The 18811-nt window shown below is 53.0% G+C and overlaps 1 protein-coding gene and 2 non-coding genes across 3 annotated transcripts in view; 1 reads left to right on the top strand and 2 right to left on the bottom strand.

The window, feature by feature from the left end:
- LOC144736017 (inactive rhomboid protein 1-like) overlaps positions 1-18811 on the top strand; it is a 58509-nt gene that overhangs the window by 35230 nt on the left and 4468 nt on the right. The window contains exons 7-18 of the mRNA XM_078618648.1: positions 206-345; positions 2912-3029; positions 3711-3877; positions 4551-4662; positions 5314-5388; positions 6165-6326; positions 7644-7741; positions 9946-10009; positions 15886-15980; positions 17278-17353; positions 17921-18021; positions 18347-18500. Of these exons, the coding sequence (XP_078474774.1) occupies positions 206-345; positions 2912-3029; positions 3711-3877; positions 4551-4662; positions 5314-5388; positions 6165-6326; positions 7644-7741; positions 9946-10009; positions 15886-15980; positions 17278-17353; positions 17921-18021; positions 18347-18500 (1362 nt within the window). The remainder of the gene's footprint in view (positions 1-205; positions 346-2911; positions 3030-3710; positions 3878-4550; positions 4663-5313; positions 5389-6164; positions 6327-7643; positions 7742-9945; positions 10010-15885; positions 15981-17277; positions 17354-17920; positions 18022-18346; positions 18501-18811) is intronic.
- Positions 10625-10835, bottom strand: LOC144736033 (small nucleolar RNA ZL1). Its single transcript, XR_013588717.1, has one exon. It is a non-coding gene; the product is annotated as a small nucleolar RNA ZL1 (small nucleolar RNA).
- LOC144736034 (small nucleolar RNA ZL1) lies at positions 10901-11071 on the bottom strand. The gene has a single exon (XR_013588718.1). It is a non-coding gene; the product is annotated as a small nucleolar RNA ZL1 (small nucleolar RNA).

Raw genomic sequence — 18811 nt, 5'->3', positions numbered from 1 at the left:
CGTGTGTGTGTGTGCGTGTGTGCGTGTGTTTGCACGTGTGTGTGTGCGCGTGCGGTGCGCGTGTGTGCGTGTGTGTGTGCGTGTGCGCGCGTGTGTGTGTGTGTATGCGTGCGTGTGTGTATGTGTGTGTGCACGTGTGTGCGTGTGTGCGTGTGCGTGTGTGCGTGTGTGTGTGTGCGTGCGGTGCGATGCTGCCCGGCGCCAGTACGGCGCGTTTTACGAGGACGTCACCCTGCCGGACGAGGTGTTTGAGTCTCCGCCCGACTCGGCCGTTCCCCAGGGGGCTCCCGCCGGTGCCCTCCCCAGCGCAGACGCGGCCAAGCAGGCGGTCAAGCCGCCCGTCCTGTACGTTGAGCCCCACTGGACGTGCCCCTCTGCCCCCACGCGAAACACGGGGGGGGGGCGGGTGAGGGGGGGTGTCACAATAGCGAAGACCGCTGGCAGCGGTGAGAGGCCAGCGCTGCGCCGTTATTGTGATTTTGCAATGTTTTATAATAATAACACTGGCCAACACACTTTTTCTGGCATAAGGTATTCCAACGATTTTTAAGGTAATTTTAGGGTGCTGATTCCAAATCTGGCATCAGTTTTTTGAGATATCAAATATTGCATTTTCAATAAAAACTGCAGAAGAAAAATATTAAATAAATGTGGCTATCTACATTAAATGATATTATGAACACACTATCCTAAAAATACAGCGCCATATTTTAACACTAAAGCAGTCACTGACTCGCAACAACTTGCAATCATAAGTGACAGAGTTCATTTTGGGTAAAATCAATGAAAATGGGGTATGCCGATAGCATAAAAATGAGATGTGATAGAGCAAATCTGAGATCAGATTTGGAATCAGCACCCTGAAATTAGTCTAGAACAGCTGCAAAAGTCCAGGCCAGAAAAAAATGTTTTTTTTTTTGTTGACCAGTGTAATTCATAATAAACGTTTTTTGGGGTTAGATTGCGTTATTTATAAATGTGTCGTAACCCTCCACACGGCCAAACAGTGAAAAAAAAAAGTGTCACGTTGACAAAAGACAAAATAGTTCACTACTTTAGCCCACCGGTGTGTTGAAGAGTGAAACCACAAAATTGACAATGTTTAAGTAGCACGACGTTTCGCTGGTAATTCCATCCAGCATCATCGGGCAATTTGCCAGAAGAGTGAGGCCCCCTTCCAACTTGCGCTAAACAACGTTTATTATGAATAATATTGGCCGCGAAAGCCTACGTGTTAAACTTATAATAATAATTTCGTTTTAAAGCTTTCGTGACTGCAGGGATTCATCTTCTTGGTTCTTTCGGTAAAGTCACGTAGAAGGGAAGTAATAAAATAATAAAAATTAAACATAATAAAACAATTCTCACGACGTTTCGGCCACAGGACGGCTGCTTGTTTTATTATGTTTTATTTGTATTATTTTATTACTTCCCTTCTACGTGACTTTACCGAAAGAACCAAGAAGAATAATTTCGTATCGCGTCATTCATGCAAATTGCATCTCACAACGCTGCACACCAATTAGCCAGCCCCTTACACATGCAATTAAGGTCGTGCAAGCGACTTCTGGAATCCGGTCTTTATTTGCCTTTCGTTCACAACACTCCTTCGCGCTGCTGACAGACAGCGTGAGAACGAACGGAGGGTGGTGAGGCCACGCTGGAGCGGGGTCCAGGCTGCCACGTGGTCCAGGCTGCCCACGTGGTCCAGGCTGCCACGTGGTCCAGGCTGCCACGTGGTCCAGGCTGCCACGTGGTCCAGGCTGCCACGTGGTCCAGGCTGCCACGTGGTCCAGGCTGCCACGTGGTCCAGGCTGCCACGTGGTCCAGGCTGCCCACGTGGTCCAGGCTGCCACGTGGTCCAGGCTGCCACGTGGTCCAGGCTGCCACGTGGTCCAGGCTGCCACGTGGTCCAGGCTGCCACGTGGTCCAGGCTGCCACGTGGTCCAGGCTGCCACGTGGTCCAGGCTGCCACGTGGCCACGCGTGTCTCTCTCTCTCTATCCCTCTCACGCTGTCTGTCGGCAGCGTTAAGGAGTAAGATGGGAGTGTTGTAAAAGATGATACAAAAAATTCACCCCTAAAAACTAAGTTTTTCACTATAAATCCTTTATATGCGTGGCGTCGGTTTTATTTTATTATTCATTTCTGTTTTTGTTGAGTAAGAGTTTCATTTTTATCACATTGGTATTTTAAATGAAATATTACATTTTTTTTTTCCTAAAAAGTGGAAAATTTTGGAAAAAAATTTTCACGAAAATAAATTGTCACGCACAACGAGTCTGTGTGCAAAATGTCAGCTCGATTGGATCACGGGAAGTGGGTTAAAAAACGACCGAAAGATTTGCACGGTCCTAAGCGCGCAAGCAAGCAAGTGAACTTAATATAAAGGATTTAAAAACAAAATCCCACTGCTTAGCAGGCCTTTGTGAATCCACTGCTGGATGAAGGCCTTCCCCACGTGGTCTCGCCGCCGTCGTCGTCACCATCACGACGACGGTTGCTTGACCCGTGCTTCACCGCGCTGGTCAGATTTCGCGTGCCGGGACCAGGACCGGTTTCAGATTTCGCGTGCCACCGACGATTACACCGGGGCCGCTGTTATACGATGACATCGGGACATCCGGCAAAATCTTTCGTGGCGTTGTGGGTCGTGAACCGAGCTTAATTGTGTCGATTCAGCTCGGTCGATCAAGGCAGTCGCTCAAAGTTGATCGGGCAGCCGTCTTGATTCATCGGCACGGCACAGGTGGTTTTCCACTGGCTACTTGCCGAGTCGAGCCGGAGCCAAAACATGACACTCTGTTCTCAACGCATTTATCCATCATCCTTTGTGTGCTTTCTTACGTTTGCTGTGTCCCTTGCCTGTACACCCCCCCCTCGCCCATCCCTTGATTCCCCATCGGCCGTAGGCCCATGGCTGTGGGCTGGCGCAAGGAAACTCCGGGCGGAAAAGGTTTTACAAAACTTGGCGTCGGCGACCCTTCTCACCGCTTGCAGCAAGATGTTGTACCGGGCCTCGCTTTCCAGGTGCGGTCGGGGTTGGTTGGTTCGGTTTGGTTGGGGAGATTGGGTTGATCAGGGTGGTTGGTGTGGTTGGTGCGGTCTGGGCGGTTGGTGCGGTCTGGGTGGTTGGGTTGGGTTTGGGAGGTTGGGTCAATCAGGGTGGTTGAAGTGGTTGAAGTGGTTGGGGTGGTTGAAGTGGTTGGGGTGGTTGAGGTGGTTGGGTTGGGGAGGTTGGGTCGGTTGGGGCGGTGGGGGCGGTGGGGGCGGTGGGGGCGGTGGGGGCGGTGGGGGCGGTGGGGGCGGTGGGGGCGGTGGGGGCGGTGGGGGCGGTGGGGGCGGTGGGGGCGGTCGGGGCGGTCGGGGCGGTGGGGGCGGTTGGTGTGGTGGGGGCGGTGGGGGCGGGTGGGTGATGGCGGGTGGGGGCGGTGGGGGCGGTGGGGGCGGTGGATGCGGTTGGGGCGGTTGGGTTGATTGGGGCAGCCGGTGTCGTTCGGATTGTTGGTGCCATTGGGTCAATTGGGGCGGTTGGGGATGTTGGGCCGGTTAGCGCATGACCGAGAAACAGTGTGGATTGGTGGTGGCGGGGAGATGGAGCTTGACCTCTGGATTGCAAGTCCGTCTTGCTCACCTCTACACCGCAGCAGCGGCAGCAGCAGCAGCATCGGCATCCCTCGCATCACTTCCCGACGTTCCACCTCCGCGCAGGCGAAACGCGGCCACAAGCTGGACCCGAAGCTGCGCCGCCTGGTGCAGCGCAGCGCCAAGCGCAAGTACGGCCTGGGCGTCGTGGGCAAGTGGCTCAACCGCAAGTACCGCACCCGGCGGCTGGACAGCTACGTGCAGCGCCAGATCGACGACATGGTGGACCACCGGTGGGTGGGTGGTGGTGCCCGCCCGCGCGGCGGCGGCGTTCGCGTTTCGTTGACGAAATCGGCGACACGTATCCGTCGACTGGGAGACGACGAATTATCGGCAGGCGCGTGACGGTGACGGTGACGTGAAGCTACGTGAAGTGACGTGACGTGTAGTGGTTCTTTCGGTAAAGTCACGTAGAAGGGAAATAATAAAATAACAAGATAATAAAAATATAAAACAATAAAAACTCTCACGATGTTTCGACTGCAACACAAGCAATCATCATCAGGTGTGACATCCACAGTGACGTGTAGTGGCGGTGACGTGTAGTATATTCTTGGTTCTTTCGGTAAAGTCACGTAGAAGGGAAATAATAAAGTAATAAAATAATAAAAATATAAAACAATAAAAATTCTCACGATGTTTCGACTGCAACACAAGCAATCATCATCAGCTGTGAAATCCACGGTGACGTGTAGTGGCAGTGACCGTGACGTGTAGTGACGAACGGAGACGCGGGCGCTTGGATGATCGAGCGATGCGATCGGAAACCCGACTTCGATTCCCACTCGCGGCCTCCCACCCCCTCGTGCGCCCGTGCCAAACCTTCACAGCTGCTCGCTAACGCAAAGTCTGGCTGGGCTAGACAGGGTGGGTGGGGGTGACCTTTGTCCGCGTGTGTCCCGGCAGGCCGTACTTCACCTACTGGCTGACGTCCGTGCACGTGCTCATCACGCTGCTCTCCGTGTGCATCTACGGCATCGCCCCCATCGGCTTCGCGCAGCACGAACAGCAGGAGAGCGTGAGTGCCGCGGCCGGGGGCAGGGCGGCGCGCTAACTGCTCCACTCCCGCACCACGCACGCGCACGAACCACGCCAACAAAACACAACGATTCCCCCGTGTCGCCTTGACAGGCTGTTGGGCTAAGCGTTGTTAGCGTGGAGCGTACCGTGAAAGCCGGAACGACACGCGAGGGGGTGGGTGGGTGGCCGGCACCACGCCCAGCCGCCTTTGTCTCCAACGGTGGCGATGTTTACACACCGCACCAGGTACTCGTTTGAGGCTGAGTTGACTTGAAGGAGGCCCAGGACCGGTTCAGATAATCGTCACTGGTGTTGGCCGTGAGCGGGAATCGAACCCGGGTCGCCGGGTTCATAGCGCAGCGCGCTAACCGCTGCACCACCGCTCCCCACTATCCACGCACATATACACAGACGCACATACAAAGACACACACTCACACATATCAACAACAACAACAACAACCGCCACTCGTCACTGAGTGGCGAATGCTTAAGGGTGGGTGGGGTGGGGCGGGAATACAAAAAATCTGTTGGCAGTGCGGGGCCCTTCCCCCATCCCTCATCTCGCGGCTCAGGCACCGGCTCTGGCTCAAGCCGACTCGTCTGATTGTGCCGCCGCTGTGTGCCGCTGCCCGCTGTGTGCCGCGCAGGTGCTGAGGAACAAGGGCGTGTACGAGATCGTGAAGTACGTGCAGCAGGAGAACTTCTGGATCGGCCCCAGCTCGGTACGGGGCGCGCCGCGGCCGTCGGCTCGTTGAACGCCGCGATCTGCGCGTGACTCGCCGAGAGGCGTCGCGTCGGGGAGAGATGCGCGTCCCGGCACCCACACGCGCTGCCGCCTTGCGGGCACGCTTGTGTGCGGCCCACGTTGTGTGTGTGTGTGCGTACAGCATGCATGTTGAGCTTCTTTCGCGACGTACGTAGCCAATCGGAGAGGTGCAGGAGGTCTCGATTGAAAGCTTCTTTCGTGACTGCAGGGATTCATCTTCTTGGTTCTTTCGGTAAAGTCACGTAGAAGGGAAGTAATGAAATAATAAAAATAAAACATCATAAAATACAATTCCCTTCCTTAGGCCCCTCCCCTCTCCATACCCGGCAGTAGGTCTCCACCAATCAAAGAGCTGTTTGTATTATATATTTATTTATGCACGACAGACAGTCAGACAGACAAATAATCCCTGGTGGGCAGTGTGGAACATTGTTCCTACCTGTATTATTGCTTCGTTAACCCATCACTGCCCGACGTACAGCCAATTATAGCGGGGTTTGCCACGTAAACTAAAACCGTGCCAGCTACTTAACTGCAGGTGGTGTGTGTGGCGTGCTGGAGAGAGCAAACCCAACAACGTTCACAATTCGAAACGGCCGCGACGTTTCGCTGGCGATTACAGCAACCAGCTGTCACCAGGCGGTTTTGCCAGAATTGCCCATCCCGCTCCCGGTGTGCGTGCCACCCTCACCCTCACCCTTCCCACGCGTGCGTTTCCCGTCGCGTGCCCAGGACGATCTCATCCACCTGGGCGCCAAGTTCTCCCCGTGCATGCGCAAGGACGCGCAGGTGAGCGCGCGCATCGCCCAGGAGCGCAGCCGCGAGAACGTCACCGGCTGCTGCGTCCGCAACGACGGCTCGGGCTGCGTTCAGATGGTGCGCGAAGACTGTTCGGTGAGGACCGCAACAACAACAACGACAACGACGACGACAACAACAACACAACAGGGATGAGACGTGTGGTGTTGAAGCTTGTGGGGGGAAAGCGCTTTTGCCGCGCAGGAACGAAGGGCTGAAAGTTGAATCCCTCACTCCCTTCCCCGACACACACCCCACCCACATCCGAGGCTCAGGTTCCTCTACGCCATGGTAATAATATTAGTGTACTGGTGTCAGTTGAACACGGAGTAGTTGTGGGCTTTCACCACCGACATTATGCATGACCACGCCTGTCAAACGCGGCTTGCGTTGCTTCGCTGCGGTCCCGTCAAGCCCATGTCATCCTCCCGACTTGAGCAGCAAGTTTCATTTAAATTGTGTGTGTGTGTATGTATGTTGAACCTCTTTCGCGCGCCGTATGTAGCCAACAGTGCTAATTGGAGGTGCGGGGGAAGGACAAATTATGGCGTGTGATGTGTGGCACGCGTGTGCGTGATGGCGTGTCTGGTGTGTGTGCGCGTGCGTGGCGTGTGTGACGTGAATGTGTGTGGTATGTGTAGTGTGTGCGTGTAGTGTGTATGGGGTGTGGTGTATGTGGTGCGTGTGTGCGTTGCCCATGGCATGTGGTGTACGCGTGGCGCGCTATACGCGGTGTGTGTGGCGCGCTATACGCGGTGTGTATGTGGTGCGCTATACGCGGTGTGTATGTGGTGCGCTATACGCGGTGTGTATGTGGCGCGCTATACGCGGTGTGTATGTGGCGCGCTATACGCGGTGTGTATGTGGTGCGCTATACGCGGTGTGTATGTGGCGCGCTATACGCGGTGTGTATGTGGTGCGCTATACGCGGTGTGTATGTGGTGCGCTATACGCGGTGTGTATGTGGCGCGCTATACGCGGTGTGTATGTGGCGCGCTATACGCGGTGTGTATGTGGTGCGCTATACGCGGTGTGTATGTGGCGCGCTATACGCGGTGTGTATGTGGTGCGCTATACGCGGTGTGTATGTGGTGCGCTATACGCGGTGTGTATGTGGCGCGCTATACGCGGTGTGTATGTGGCGCGCTATACGCGGTGTGTATGTGGTGCGCTATACGCGGTGTGTATGTGGCGCGCTATACGCGGTGTGTATGTGGCGCGCTATACGCGGTGTGTATGTGGCGCGCTATACGCGGTGTGTATGTGGCGCGCTATACGCGGTGTGTATGTGGCGCGCTATACGCGGTGTGTATGTGGCGCGCTATACGCGGTGTGTATGTGGCGCGCTATACGCGGTGTGTATGTGGCGCGCTATACGCGGTGTGTATGTGGTGCGTGGCTGTGATTCGACAGGAGACGCTTTCCACGTGGATCAAGTGGCCCAGGTACAACCCTCCGGTGCTGCAGGGCAGCCCCCGCAAGTCCGGCGCCGTGTGTGGACAGCAACCAGAGTACGGCACGCGACAGTGCACGCTCACTCAGTCACCCCACACACACACACACACACGCTCACTCAGTCACCCCACACACACACACACACACGCTCACTCAGTCACCCCACACACACACACACACGCTCACTCAGTCACCCCACACACACACACACACACGCTCACTCAGTCACCCCACACACACACACACACGCTCACTCAGTCACCCCACACACACACACACACACGCTCACTCAGTCACCCCACACACACACACACACGCTCACTCAGTCACCCCACACACACACACACGCTCACTCAGTCACCCCACACACGCACGCACACACACACACACACCGCTACCCAGTCACCCCACACACCCCACACACCCACACACACACGCTCTCCCCACACACACACACACGCTCACCCACGCACACACACCGCTACCCAGTCACCCCACACACACACGCACACACACACACACTCACCCACGCACACACACTGCTACCCAGTCACCCCACACACACACACACTCACCCCACACACACACACCCCACACACACACACACTCACCCCACACACACACACACGCTCACCCCACACACACGCTCACCCCACACACACACACACTCACCCCACACACACACACGCTCACCCCACACACACACGCTGACCCACGGCTCACTCACGCCCACTTGCAGCTCACCCACGCACACCTCAGAGTCTCTGTCTCCCTGTCTGTGGATCTCAGTGTCTCTGTCACTCCGTGTGTCTATCTCAGAGTCTCTGTCTCTCCGTGTGTCTATCTCAGTGTCTCTGTGTCTCCGTGTGTCTATCTCAGTGTCTCTGTCACTCCGTGTGTCTATCTCAGAGTCTCTGTCTCTCCGTGTGTCTATCTCAGTGTCTCTGTCACTCCGTGTGTCTATCTCAGAGTCTCTGTCTCTCCGTGTGTCTATCTCAGTGTCTCTGTGTCTCCGTGTGTCTATCTCAGTGTCTCTGTGTCTCCGTGTGTCTATCTCAGTGGCTCTGTCTCCCTGTCTGTGGATCTCAGTGTCTCTGTGTCTCCGTGTGTCTATCTCAGTGTCTCTGTCTCTCCGTGTGTCTATCTCAGTGTCTCTGTGTCTCCGTGTGTCTATCTCAGTGGCTCTGTGTCTCCGTGTGTCTATCTCAGAGTCTCTGTCTCCCTGTCTGTGGATCTCAGTGTCTCTGTGTCTCCGTGTGTCTATCTCAGAGTCTCTGTCTCTCCGTGTGTCTATCTCAGTGGCTCTGTCTCCCTGTCTGTGGATCTCAGTGTCTCTGTGTCTCCGTGTGTCTATCTCAGTGTCTCTGTCTCTCCGTGTGTCTATCTCAGTGTCTCTGTGTCTCCGTGTGTCTATCTCAGTGTCTCTGTCACTCCGTGTGTCTATCTCAGAGTCTCTGTCTCTCCGTGTGTCTATCTCAGTGTCTCTGTCACTCCGTGTGTCTATCTCAGAGTCTCTGTCTCTCCGTGTGTCTATCTCAGTGTCTCTGTGTCTCCGTGTGTCTATCTCAGTGTCTCTGTGTCTCCGTGTGTCTATCTCAGTGGCTCTGTCTCCCTGTCTGTGGATCTCAGTGTCTCTGTCTCTCCGTGTGTCTATCTCAGTGTCTCTGTCTCTCCGTGTGTCTATCTCAGTGTCTCTGTCACTCCGTGTGTCTATCTCAGAGTCTCTGTCTCTCCGTGTGTCTATCTCAGTGTCTCTGTGTCTCCGTGTGTCTATCTCAGTGTCTCTGTGTCTCCGTGTGTCTATCTCAGTGGCTCTGTCTCCCTGTCTGTGGATCTCAGTGTCTCTGTCTCTCCGTGTGTCTATCTCAGTGTCTCTGTCTCCCTGTCTGTGGATCTCAGTGTCTCTGTGTCTCCGTGTGTCTATCTCAGTGTCTCTGTGTCTCCGTGTGTCTATCTCAGTGTCTCTGTGTCTCCGTGTGTCTATCTCAGTGTATCTGTCTCTCCGTGTGTCTATCTCAGTGGCTCTGTCTCCCTGTCTGTGGATCTCAGTGTCTCTGTCTCTCCGTGTGTCTATCTCGGTGGCTCTGTCTCCCTGTCTGTGGATCTCAGTGTCTCTGTCTCTCCGTGTGTCTATCTCAGTGGCTCTGTCTCCCTGTCTGTGGATCTCAGTGTCTCTGTGTCTCCGTGTGTCTATCTCAGTGGCTCTTGTCTATTGATCTTGGTGTCTCTAACTCTGTCTGTCTGTCCATGTGCTTTGCAGACTGTGTGAGGAACCCGCCTCGACTGCACCACACGAATGGCCTGATGACATCACTAAGTGGCCTGTAAGTGGAAACCCGCCAACACACGTGTGTACACACACACACACACACGTGTACACACACACACACACGTGTGTACACACACACACACACACGTGTACACACACACACGTGTACACACACACACACGTGTACACACACACGTGTGTGTGTGTACACACACACACACACGTGTACACACACACACACACGTGTACACACACACACGTGTACACACACACACACACGTGTACACACACACACACACGTGTGTACACACACACAAACACGTGTGTACACACACACACACGTGTACACACACACACACACGTGTACACACACACAAACACGTGTACACACACACACACACGTGTACACACACACACGTGTACACACACACACACACGTGTGTACACACACACAAACACGTGTGTACACACACACACACGTGTACACACACACATACACGTGTACACACACACACACACGTGTACACACACACACACACACGTGTGTACACACACACACACACGTGTACACACACACACACACGTGTACACACACACAAACACGTGTACACACACACACGTGTACACACACACACACACGTGTACACACACACACACACACGTGTGTACACACACACACACGTGTGTACACACACACACACATGTGTACACACACACACACACGTGTACACACACACACACACACACGTGTACACACACACACACGTGTACACACACACACACGTGTACACACACACACACACGTGTACACACACACACACACGTGTACACGTGTGTGTGTGTGTACACACGTGTGTGTGTACACACGTGTGTGTGTGTGTGTACACGTGTGTGTGTGTGTACACACGTGTGTGTGTGTGTACACACGTGTGTGTGTGTGTGTACACACACACACACACACGTGTACACACACACACACACACACGTGTGTACACACACACACACACACGTGTACACACACACACACACACGTGTGTACACACACACACACACACACGTGTACACACACACACACACGTGTGTGTGTGTGTGTGTGTACACGTGTGTGTGTGTGTGTGTGTACACACGTGTGTGTGTGTGTACACACGTGTGTGTGTGTGTGTACACACACACACACACACGTGTACACACACACACACACACGTGTGTACACACACACACACACACACGTGTACACACACACACACACGTGTACACACACACACACACGTGTACACACACACAAACACGTGTACACACACACACACACACGTGTACACACACACACACACGTGTACACACACACACACACACGTGTGTACACACACACACACGTGTACACACACACACACACGTGTACACACACACACACACACGTGTACACACACACACACACGTGTACACACACACACACACGTGTACACACACACACACACACGTGTGTACACACACACACGTGTACACACACACACACACGTGTACACACACACACACACGTGTACACACACACACACACGTGTACACACACACACATACACGTGTACACACACACACACACACGTGTACACACACACACGTGCGCACACACACACACGTGTACACACACACACGTGTACACACATACACACACGTGTGTACACACACACAAACACGTGTGTACACACACACACGTGTACACACACACACACGTGTACACACACACACGTGTACACACACACACACACACGTGTACACACACACACACACACACACGTGTACACACACACACACACACGTGTACACACCGACACATACACACACACGTGTGTACACACACACACGTGTACACACACACACGTGTACACACACACACGTGTACACACACACACACACGCGTGTGTACACACACTCACGTGTACACACACACACACACGCGTGTGTACACACACACACGTGTACACACACACGCGTGTGTACACACATACACACGCGCGCACCGACACATACACACACACACGTGCGTACACACACTTGACAAAGATCCTCCTGGTAGCCTTAACAGACTGTTGGGGCAAGTGCTGTTAGCGCGCGGCACCTATGAAGGCCGGCACGGCACACGAGGGGGTGGGTGGCCAGCACCACGCCCGACCGCTTTGATCTCCCGAGTGGAAATGTTTACGCACCGCACCCGGTACTCAGTTGAGCCCCGGGACCAGTTCAGATAATCGTCACTGGTGTTTGTGGATGTGGCCAGGAATCGAACTCAGGTGGCAGGGTTCGTAGCGCAGCGTTGCTAACCGCTGCACCACCGCTCCCCTTGTACATTCAGTTCAGTTTATTTATTTAGGTATAGCCCTGTGAGCCACGCGGCTCTTGAATCGGGTGCAACCGCAACAAGCAAAAACATGAACGAGACAACATCTTAAAGTGACTACGTGCAAACAGAAAAATCCTAGAAAAAAACAGCAAAGTCTTCGAGAAAAAGCACCGTTCATCAACGCTGTGTGCAAAAAATCCCAGTGGGATGCAAGTCAAACAATAACAACCATTAGACAATTTAGATTAAAGTTATCAGTCTAACTCTGTACGACAACAAACAAATATGGCTAAACCGAAACGTTTTGGAAATCACCAAAATAAAGCGATAGAAACAATGTAGCGGTGATCATAGGAACTGCGATTCAAATTTAACAATAAACTATATATACATAAACACGTACGACCAAACTTTGCAGCCATAGCTGGCAGCATGACTCGCTCCATAACAGCAGCAGTATCAGTAGGAGTTTCAACATTTTTCAACGCACCTTTCAATGCACACACACACACGTACGTGCGTTAATGTAAATGTGTCGTTAAACCCGCAACCACTAGACACAGCCAATTAGTAAACTTTGTCATGTAAACAGAACGTGCCAATTCGTTACTAGTACAGCACACCGGTTGCGTGTTGGAGAGTAAAACCACTACGTTTGCAATTGGAGTACCGTGCCGTTTCACCAGTAATTACAACAACAACAACAACCACCAACGTCATCAGGCGACAACCACAGATTCTACCAGGTTTAGTTTCTTTTTTCACACTTTTGTTATGTAGGCATGGCGTAGTCACAAATCGTACCTCTCCATAACAAAGGCTCAGCCTTTTGTTATGCAGTCTATTCTTAGTCTTAAGCCTCACCTTACCATATTAATAAAAAGCGTGCCTTTCCGGGCCCTTCCCCCCTCAACCATTATATATACGGAGTGGTAGCTCTTGTAATCTCTCATTTACTTGATACAGCTGTCGTGGCTGTGACGGTTCCACCTGAAGACGGAAGCTTGTGTTGCCTCCGAAACGTCGTGATTTTTATTTTATTTTACTTTTATGAATTTTAATTTTTTTTACCTACGTGACTTTACCGAAAAAAACCTGAGAATATGACAGCCACAGAGTTGTGGAGAAATCTTTGACAGCGTTGCGTAGACGCATGTTCGCGCACAAGTTCACGTACAAAGATGTATGAATGAATTTCGATTTAAAGCTTCTTTCGTGACTGCGGGGATTCATCTTCTTGGTTCTTTCGGTAAAGTCACGTAGAAGGGAAATAATAAAAATAAAACATAATAAAATTATTCTCACGACGTTTCGGCCACAACGCAAGCAGCCGTCATCAGGTGAAGACCAGGTCTTGCTGGTCACCCCATTCTACGTGACTTTACCGAAAGAACCAAGAAGATGTATGAATGAATGAACTTGCATGGATATTGCGCGACCAACACACTCCACTCACTCACACCCTTCAGAACAAGTGGAGAGAGAACTCACAAACTCCACTCACTCACACCCTGCAGAACAAGTGGAGAGAGAACTCACAAACTCCACTCACTCACACCCTGCAGAACAAGTAGAGATAGAACTCACAAACTCCACTCACTCACACGCTGCAGAACAAGTGGAGAGAGAACTCACAAACTCCACTCACTCACACGCTGCAGAACAAGTGGAGAGAGAACTCACAAACTCCACTCACTCACACGCTGCAGAACAAGTGGAGAGAGAACTCACAAACTCCACTCACACCCTGCAGAACAAGTGGAGAGAGAACTCACAAACTCCACTCACTCGCACCCTGCAGAACAAGTGGAGAGAGAACTCACAAACTCCACTCACTCACACGCTGCAGAACAAGTGGAGAGAGAACTCACAAACTCCACTCACTCACACCCTGCAGAACAAGTGGAGAGAGAACTCACAAACTCCACTCACTCACACCCTGCAGAACAAGTGGAGAGAGAACTCACAAACTCCACTCACTCACACGCTGCAGAACAAGTGGAGAGAGAACTCACAAACTCCACTCACTCACACGCTGCAGAACAAGTGGAGAGAGAACTCACAAACTCCACTCACTCGCACCCTGCAGAACAAGTGGAGAGAGAACTCACAAACTCCACTCACTCACACCCTGCAGAACAAGTGGAGAGAGAACTCACAAACTCCACTCACTCACACGCTGCAGAACAAGTGGAGAGAGGACTCACAAACTCCACTCACTCACACCCTGCAGAACATTGGGATAGAACACACAAACTCCACTCACTCGCACCCTGCAGAACAAGTGGAGAGAGGACTCACAAACTCCACTCACTCACACCCTGCAGAACATTGGGATAGAACACACAAACTCCACTCACTCACACCCTGCAGAACATTGGGATAGAACACACAAACTCCACTCACTCGCACCCTGCAGAACAAGTGGAGAGAGAACTCACAAACTCCACTCACTCACACGCTGCAGAGCAAGTGGAGAGAGAACTCACAAACTCCACTCACACACACCCTGCAGAACAAGTGGAGAGAGAACTCACAAACTCCACTCACTCACACCCTGCAGAACAAGTGGAGAGAGAACTCACAAACTCCACTCACTCACACGCTGCAGAACAAGTGGAGAGAGAACTCACAAACTCCACTCACTCACACGCTGCAGAACAAGTGGAGAGAGAACTCACAAACTCCACTCACTCACACGCTGCAGAACATTGGGATAGAACACACAAACTCCACTCACTCACACGCTGCAGAACAAGTGGAGAGAGAACTCACAAACTCCACTCACTCACACCCTGCAGAACAAGTAGAGAGAGAACTCACAAACTCCACTCACTCACACCCTGCAGAACAAGTGGAGAGAGAACTCACAAACTCCACTCACTCACACGCTGCAGAACAAGTGGAGAGAGAACTCACAAACTCCACTCACTCACACGCTGCAGAACAAGTGGAGAGAGAACTCACAAACTCCACTCACACGCTGCAGAACACGTAGAGAGAGAACTCACAAACTCCACTCACTCACACCCTGCAGAACAAGTGGAGAGAGAACTCACAAACTCCACTCACTCACACCCTGCAGAACAAGTGGAGAGAGAACTCACAAACTCCACTCACTCGCACCCTGCAGAACAAGTGGAGAGAGAACTCACAAACTCCACTCACTCACACGCTGCAGAACAAGTGGAGAGAGAACTCACAAACTCCACTCACTCACACGCTGCAGAACAAGTGGAGAGAGAACTCACAAACTCCACTCACTCGCACCCTGCAGAACAAGTGGAGAGAGAACTCACAAACTCCACTCACTCACACGCTGCAGAACAAGTGGAGAGAGAACTCACAAACTCCACTCACTCACACGCTGCAGAACAAGTGGAGAGAGAACTCACAAACTCCACTCACTCACACCCTGCAGAACATTGGGATAGAACACACAAACTCCACGCACACGCACCCTGCAGACACATGGCCAAGCGAGTACAAACTCTAAACACAGAGTCGCGCGCGTCACCGACTGCAGTCGTTGCCGCGCCCTGCCGCGAATATTTCCCCCCCCCCCCCCAATTTCCCGTCTCCCCTCCGCATTGCAGATCTGCACTAAGAAGTCTGGCGCAAACCGGACAAGCGTCACGCACATGGACTGCACGGTGACCGGCCACCCGTGCTGCATCGGAACCAAGGGCAGGCGAGTGAATTGGCCAGTCGGTCGCGATGTCGGTGCGACCGCAGGGAGCTAACATACGCGCTCGCTAAGTCTGTGTGGCTTACGGGAGGAGGGGCGGGGGGCGGGTTGGCTTTGTGTCTGTGTGTGTTTGGGGGGGGGAGCGGTGGCCGGATTGAGGGGGCTAAACGGGCGCGGCACGGGCTAGAGAAGAGATGGAGTGATGTGGTACAGGAGGACGTGGAGCTGAGTGGACTTGCCGATGACTGGTACCAGCGGTGTCAAGATCGGCCTCTGTGGAGGAGGCTCGTGAAGGACGCTACTGGGCAGTTGGAGGCAGTCGCCCTCCAACAACAACGGAGGGCGGAGGAGCGACGCTCACAACAACGAGCAGAGCGCCGGGTGGCTAAAGCACAGCAAGTTGGCACAGTGGCAAAGGTGGTGCATCAGCCAGTCATCTCGGTCATCTCAGTCAGTCGACCCGTGGCACCTGGGTCTGCCCCGTGACCTCCTGCCAGCGGGCGTTCGACACTTCACGTGGCCTCAAGGTGCACGTGGCCTGGCACAAGCGTCGTGGTGACGTCAGCGCCACTTAGTAGCGAATGGCGGTTGTTGTTGTTGCGGTGGTGGTGTAGCGGTTAGCGCTGCGAACCCGGCGACCCCCGAGCTCGGTTCCCGCTCACGGCCAACATCGGCGGCGAATATCCGAACTGGTCCTGGGCGTCCCCTAGGTCGACTCGGCCTCAAATGAGCACCTGGCGCGGTGGTGTGTGAACATCTCCACTCGGGAGACAAAGTGCGGCCGGGCGTGATGCTGACCACCCCCCCCCCCACCGCCTTGTGTGCAGTGCCGGCCCTCATAGGTTCTGCAACTCGCTAACAGCATCTTCTTGGTTCTTTCGGTAAAGTCACGTAGAAGGGAAGTAATAAATAATAAAAACAAAACATAATAAAATATGTTTTATTTTTATTATTTTATTACTTCCCTTCTACGTGACTTTACCGAAAGAACCAAGAAGATGAATCCCTGCAGTCACGAAAGCTTTAAATCGAAAGACACATTTATATTTACGCGATCTAACCCCAACAGACCTGTAAGTATGTATGTTGACCGCACGTAACCACACGCTAATCGGAGGTGCGGTGAAAGAATAACAGACGAAACACAAAAATAAGTGTTAAAGAAATGAATTATCAGTATAACCAAGAAGATGAATCCCTGCAGTCACGAAAGTTTTAAATCGCTAACAGCACTTTGCCCCAAACAGTCTGTCAATGCTACCACGGGGGAAATCATCTTTTGTCCTCTGTCTTCCCGCAGCTGTGAGATCACGTCGCGCGAGTACTGCGTTTTCATGCATGGACATTTCCACGAATCGGCGACGCTCTGCTCCCAGGCAAGTTTCATCGTCCCGGCCCTTCCGTCGCCTGGGCAGGGATGGGGGGTGGGGGGGGTGGTGGCCCCCAGTGGCCCCCCAGTGGCCCCCCAAAGTGGCCACTGTCCCCCCACGCAGCCCCCACGTGCGGTGGTTGTTTGCCGTGCGCGTAATCCCATCTTCTTGGTTCTTTCGGTAAAGTCACGTAGAAGGGAAGTAATAAAATAATAAAAATAAAACATAATAAAATAATTCTCACGACGTTTCGGCCACAACGCAAGCAGCTGTCTCCCGGACAGACCTGGTTTTCACCTGAGGACGGCTGCTTGCGTTGTGGCCGAAACGTCGTGAGAATTATTTTATTGTTTTATTTTTATTATTTTATTATTTCCCTTCTACGTGACTTTACCGAAAGAACCAAGAAGATGAATCCCTGCAGTCACGAAAGCTTTAAATGCGTAATCCCAATCGAGTAATTTTACGGATGCATTTATTCACATTACGATTCGTGTTTTGCGAATGGGAGAGCCGAAAGCTGCACGTTAAGATGCTGTCGTTCGTGTTGTGTGTTTGTGTGGCTTCTTGCAGGTGCACTGCATGGATGACGTGTGTGGACTCCTGCCCTTCCTCAACCCCGAGGTCCCAGACCAGTTCTACAGACTCTGGCTGTCCCTCTTCCTGCACGCCGGGTACACTTCTTTGAACCACAATGCCATTCGTCAAGCAGCATGAACCATCAACCATGCCAACGCCGGTCATCCTCGCAGTGGCGGCTTCTGGCAGGCCATCGAACAAAGACGGTTACCGCATCGTGCCCCTTCTGCGGCCGTCTGGAATGCTCTTCTGATAGAAGACACTGGGAGCTATGCAATTTTAAATCTGTGTCCCCCGCGTGTCCCCCGTGTCCCACCCCGCGTGACAACCCGTGTCCCACCCCGCGTGTCCCACCCCGTGTCCCACCCCGCGTGACACCCCGTGTCCCACCCCGCGTGTCCCACCCCGCGTGTCCCCCAGGGTGCTGCACTGTTTGGTGTCGGCGGTCTTCCAGATGACGGTGATGCGTGACTTGGAGAAGCTGGGCGGCTGGGCGCGCATCGCCATTATCTACCTGCTCAGCGGCATCACCGGCAACCTCGCCTCGGCCGTCTTCGTGCCGTACCGAGCCGAGGTTCGGCGCGCTTCCCTCCCCTTGACGCTTCTCGCTTGGGGGGGCTGGTGGGGGGTGGTGGGGGGTTGGTGGGGGGCTGGTGGGGGGTAGGATGACTGAGTCGGGAAAGATGGTGATGCGGGTGTATGAATGCATGTGCGTTGAACACTTCCCGCCTCCATCCCAGCTTAAATAGACGCTCCAAGCATGGGGTGTGTCATTCAAACATTATGACTGCAGGTATTGCGGTCTATGCAAACATGACTCCTTGTAAAAAGGTGTCAGTTTTGTTGCCAGATAGAAGGGTAAAGAACCAATTATCGAATCAAAAC

This window comes from Lampetra planeri, chromosome 58 (assembly GCF_965212315.1).
Source record: "Lampetra planeri chromosome 58, kcLamPlan1.2.h2, whole genome shotgun sequence".
Lineage (NCBI taxonomy): Eukaryota > Metazoa > Chordata > Hyperoartia > Petromyzontiformes > Petromyzontidae > Lampetra > Lampetra planeri.
The sequence above is the reverse complement of the archived record's forward strand: the minus strand, read 5'-3'. Positions and strand labels throughout refer to the sequence as shown.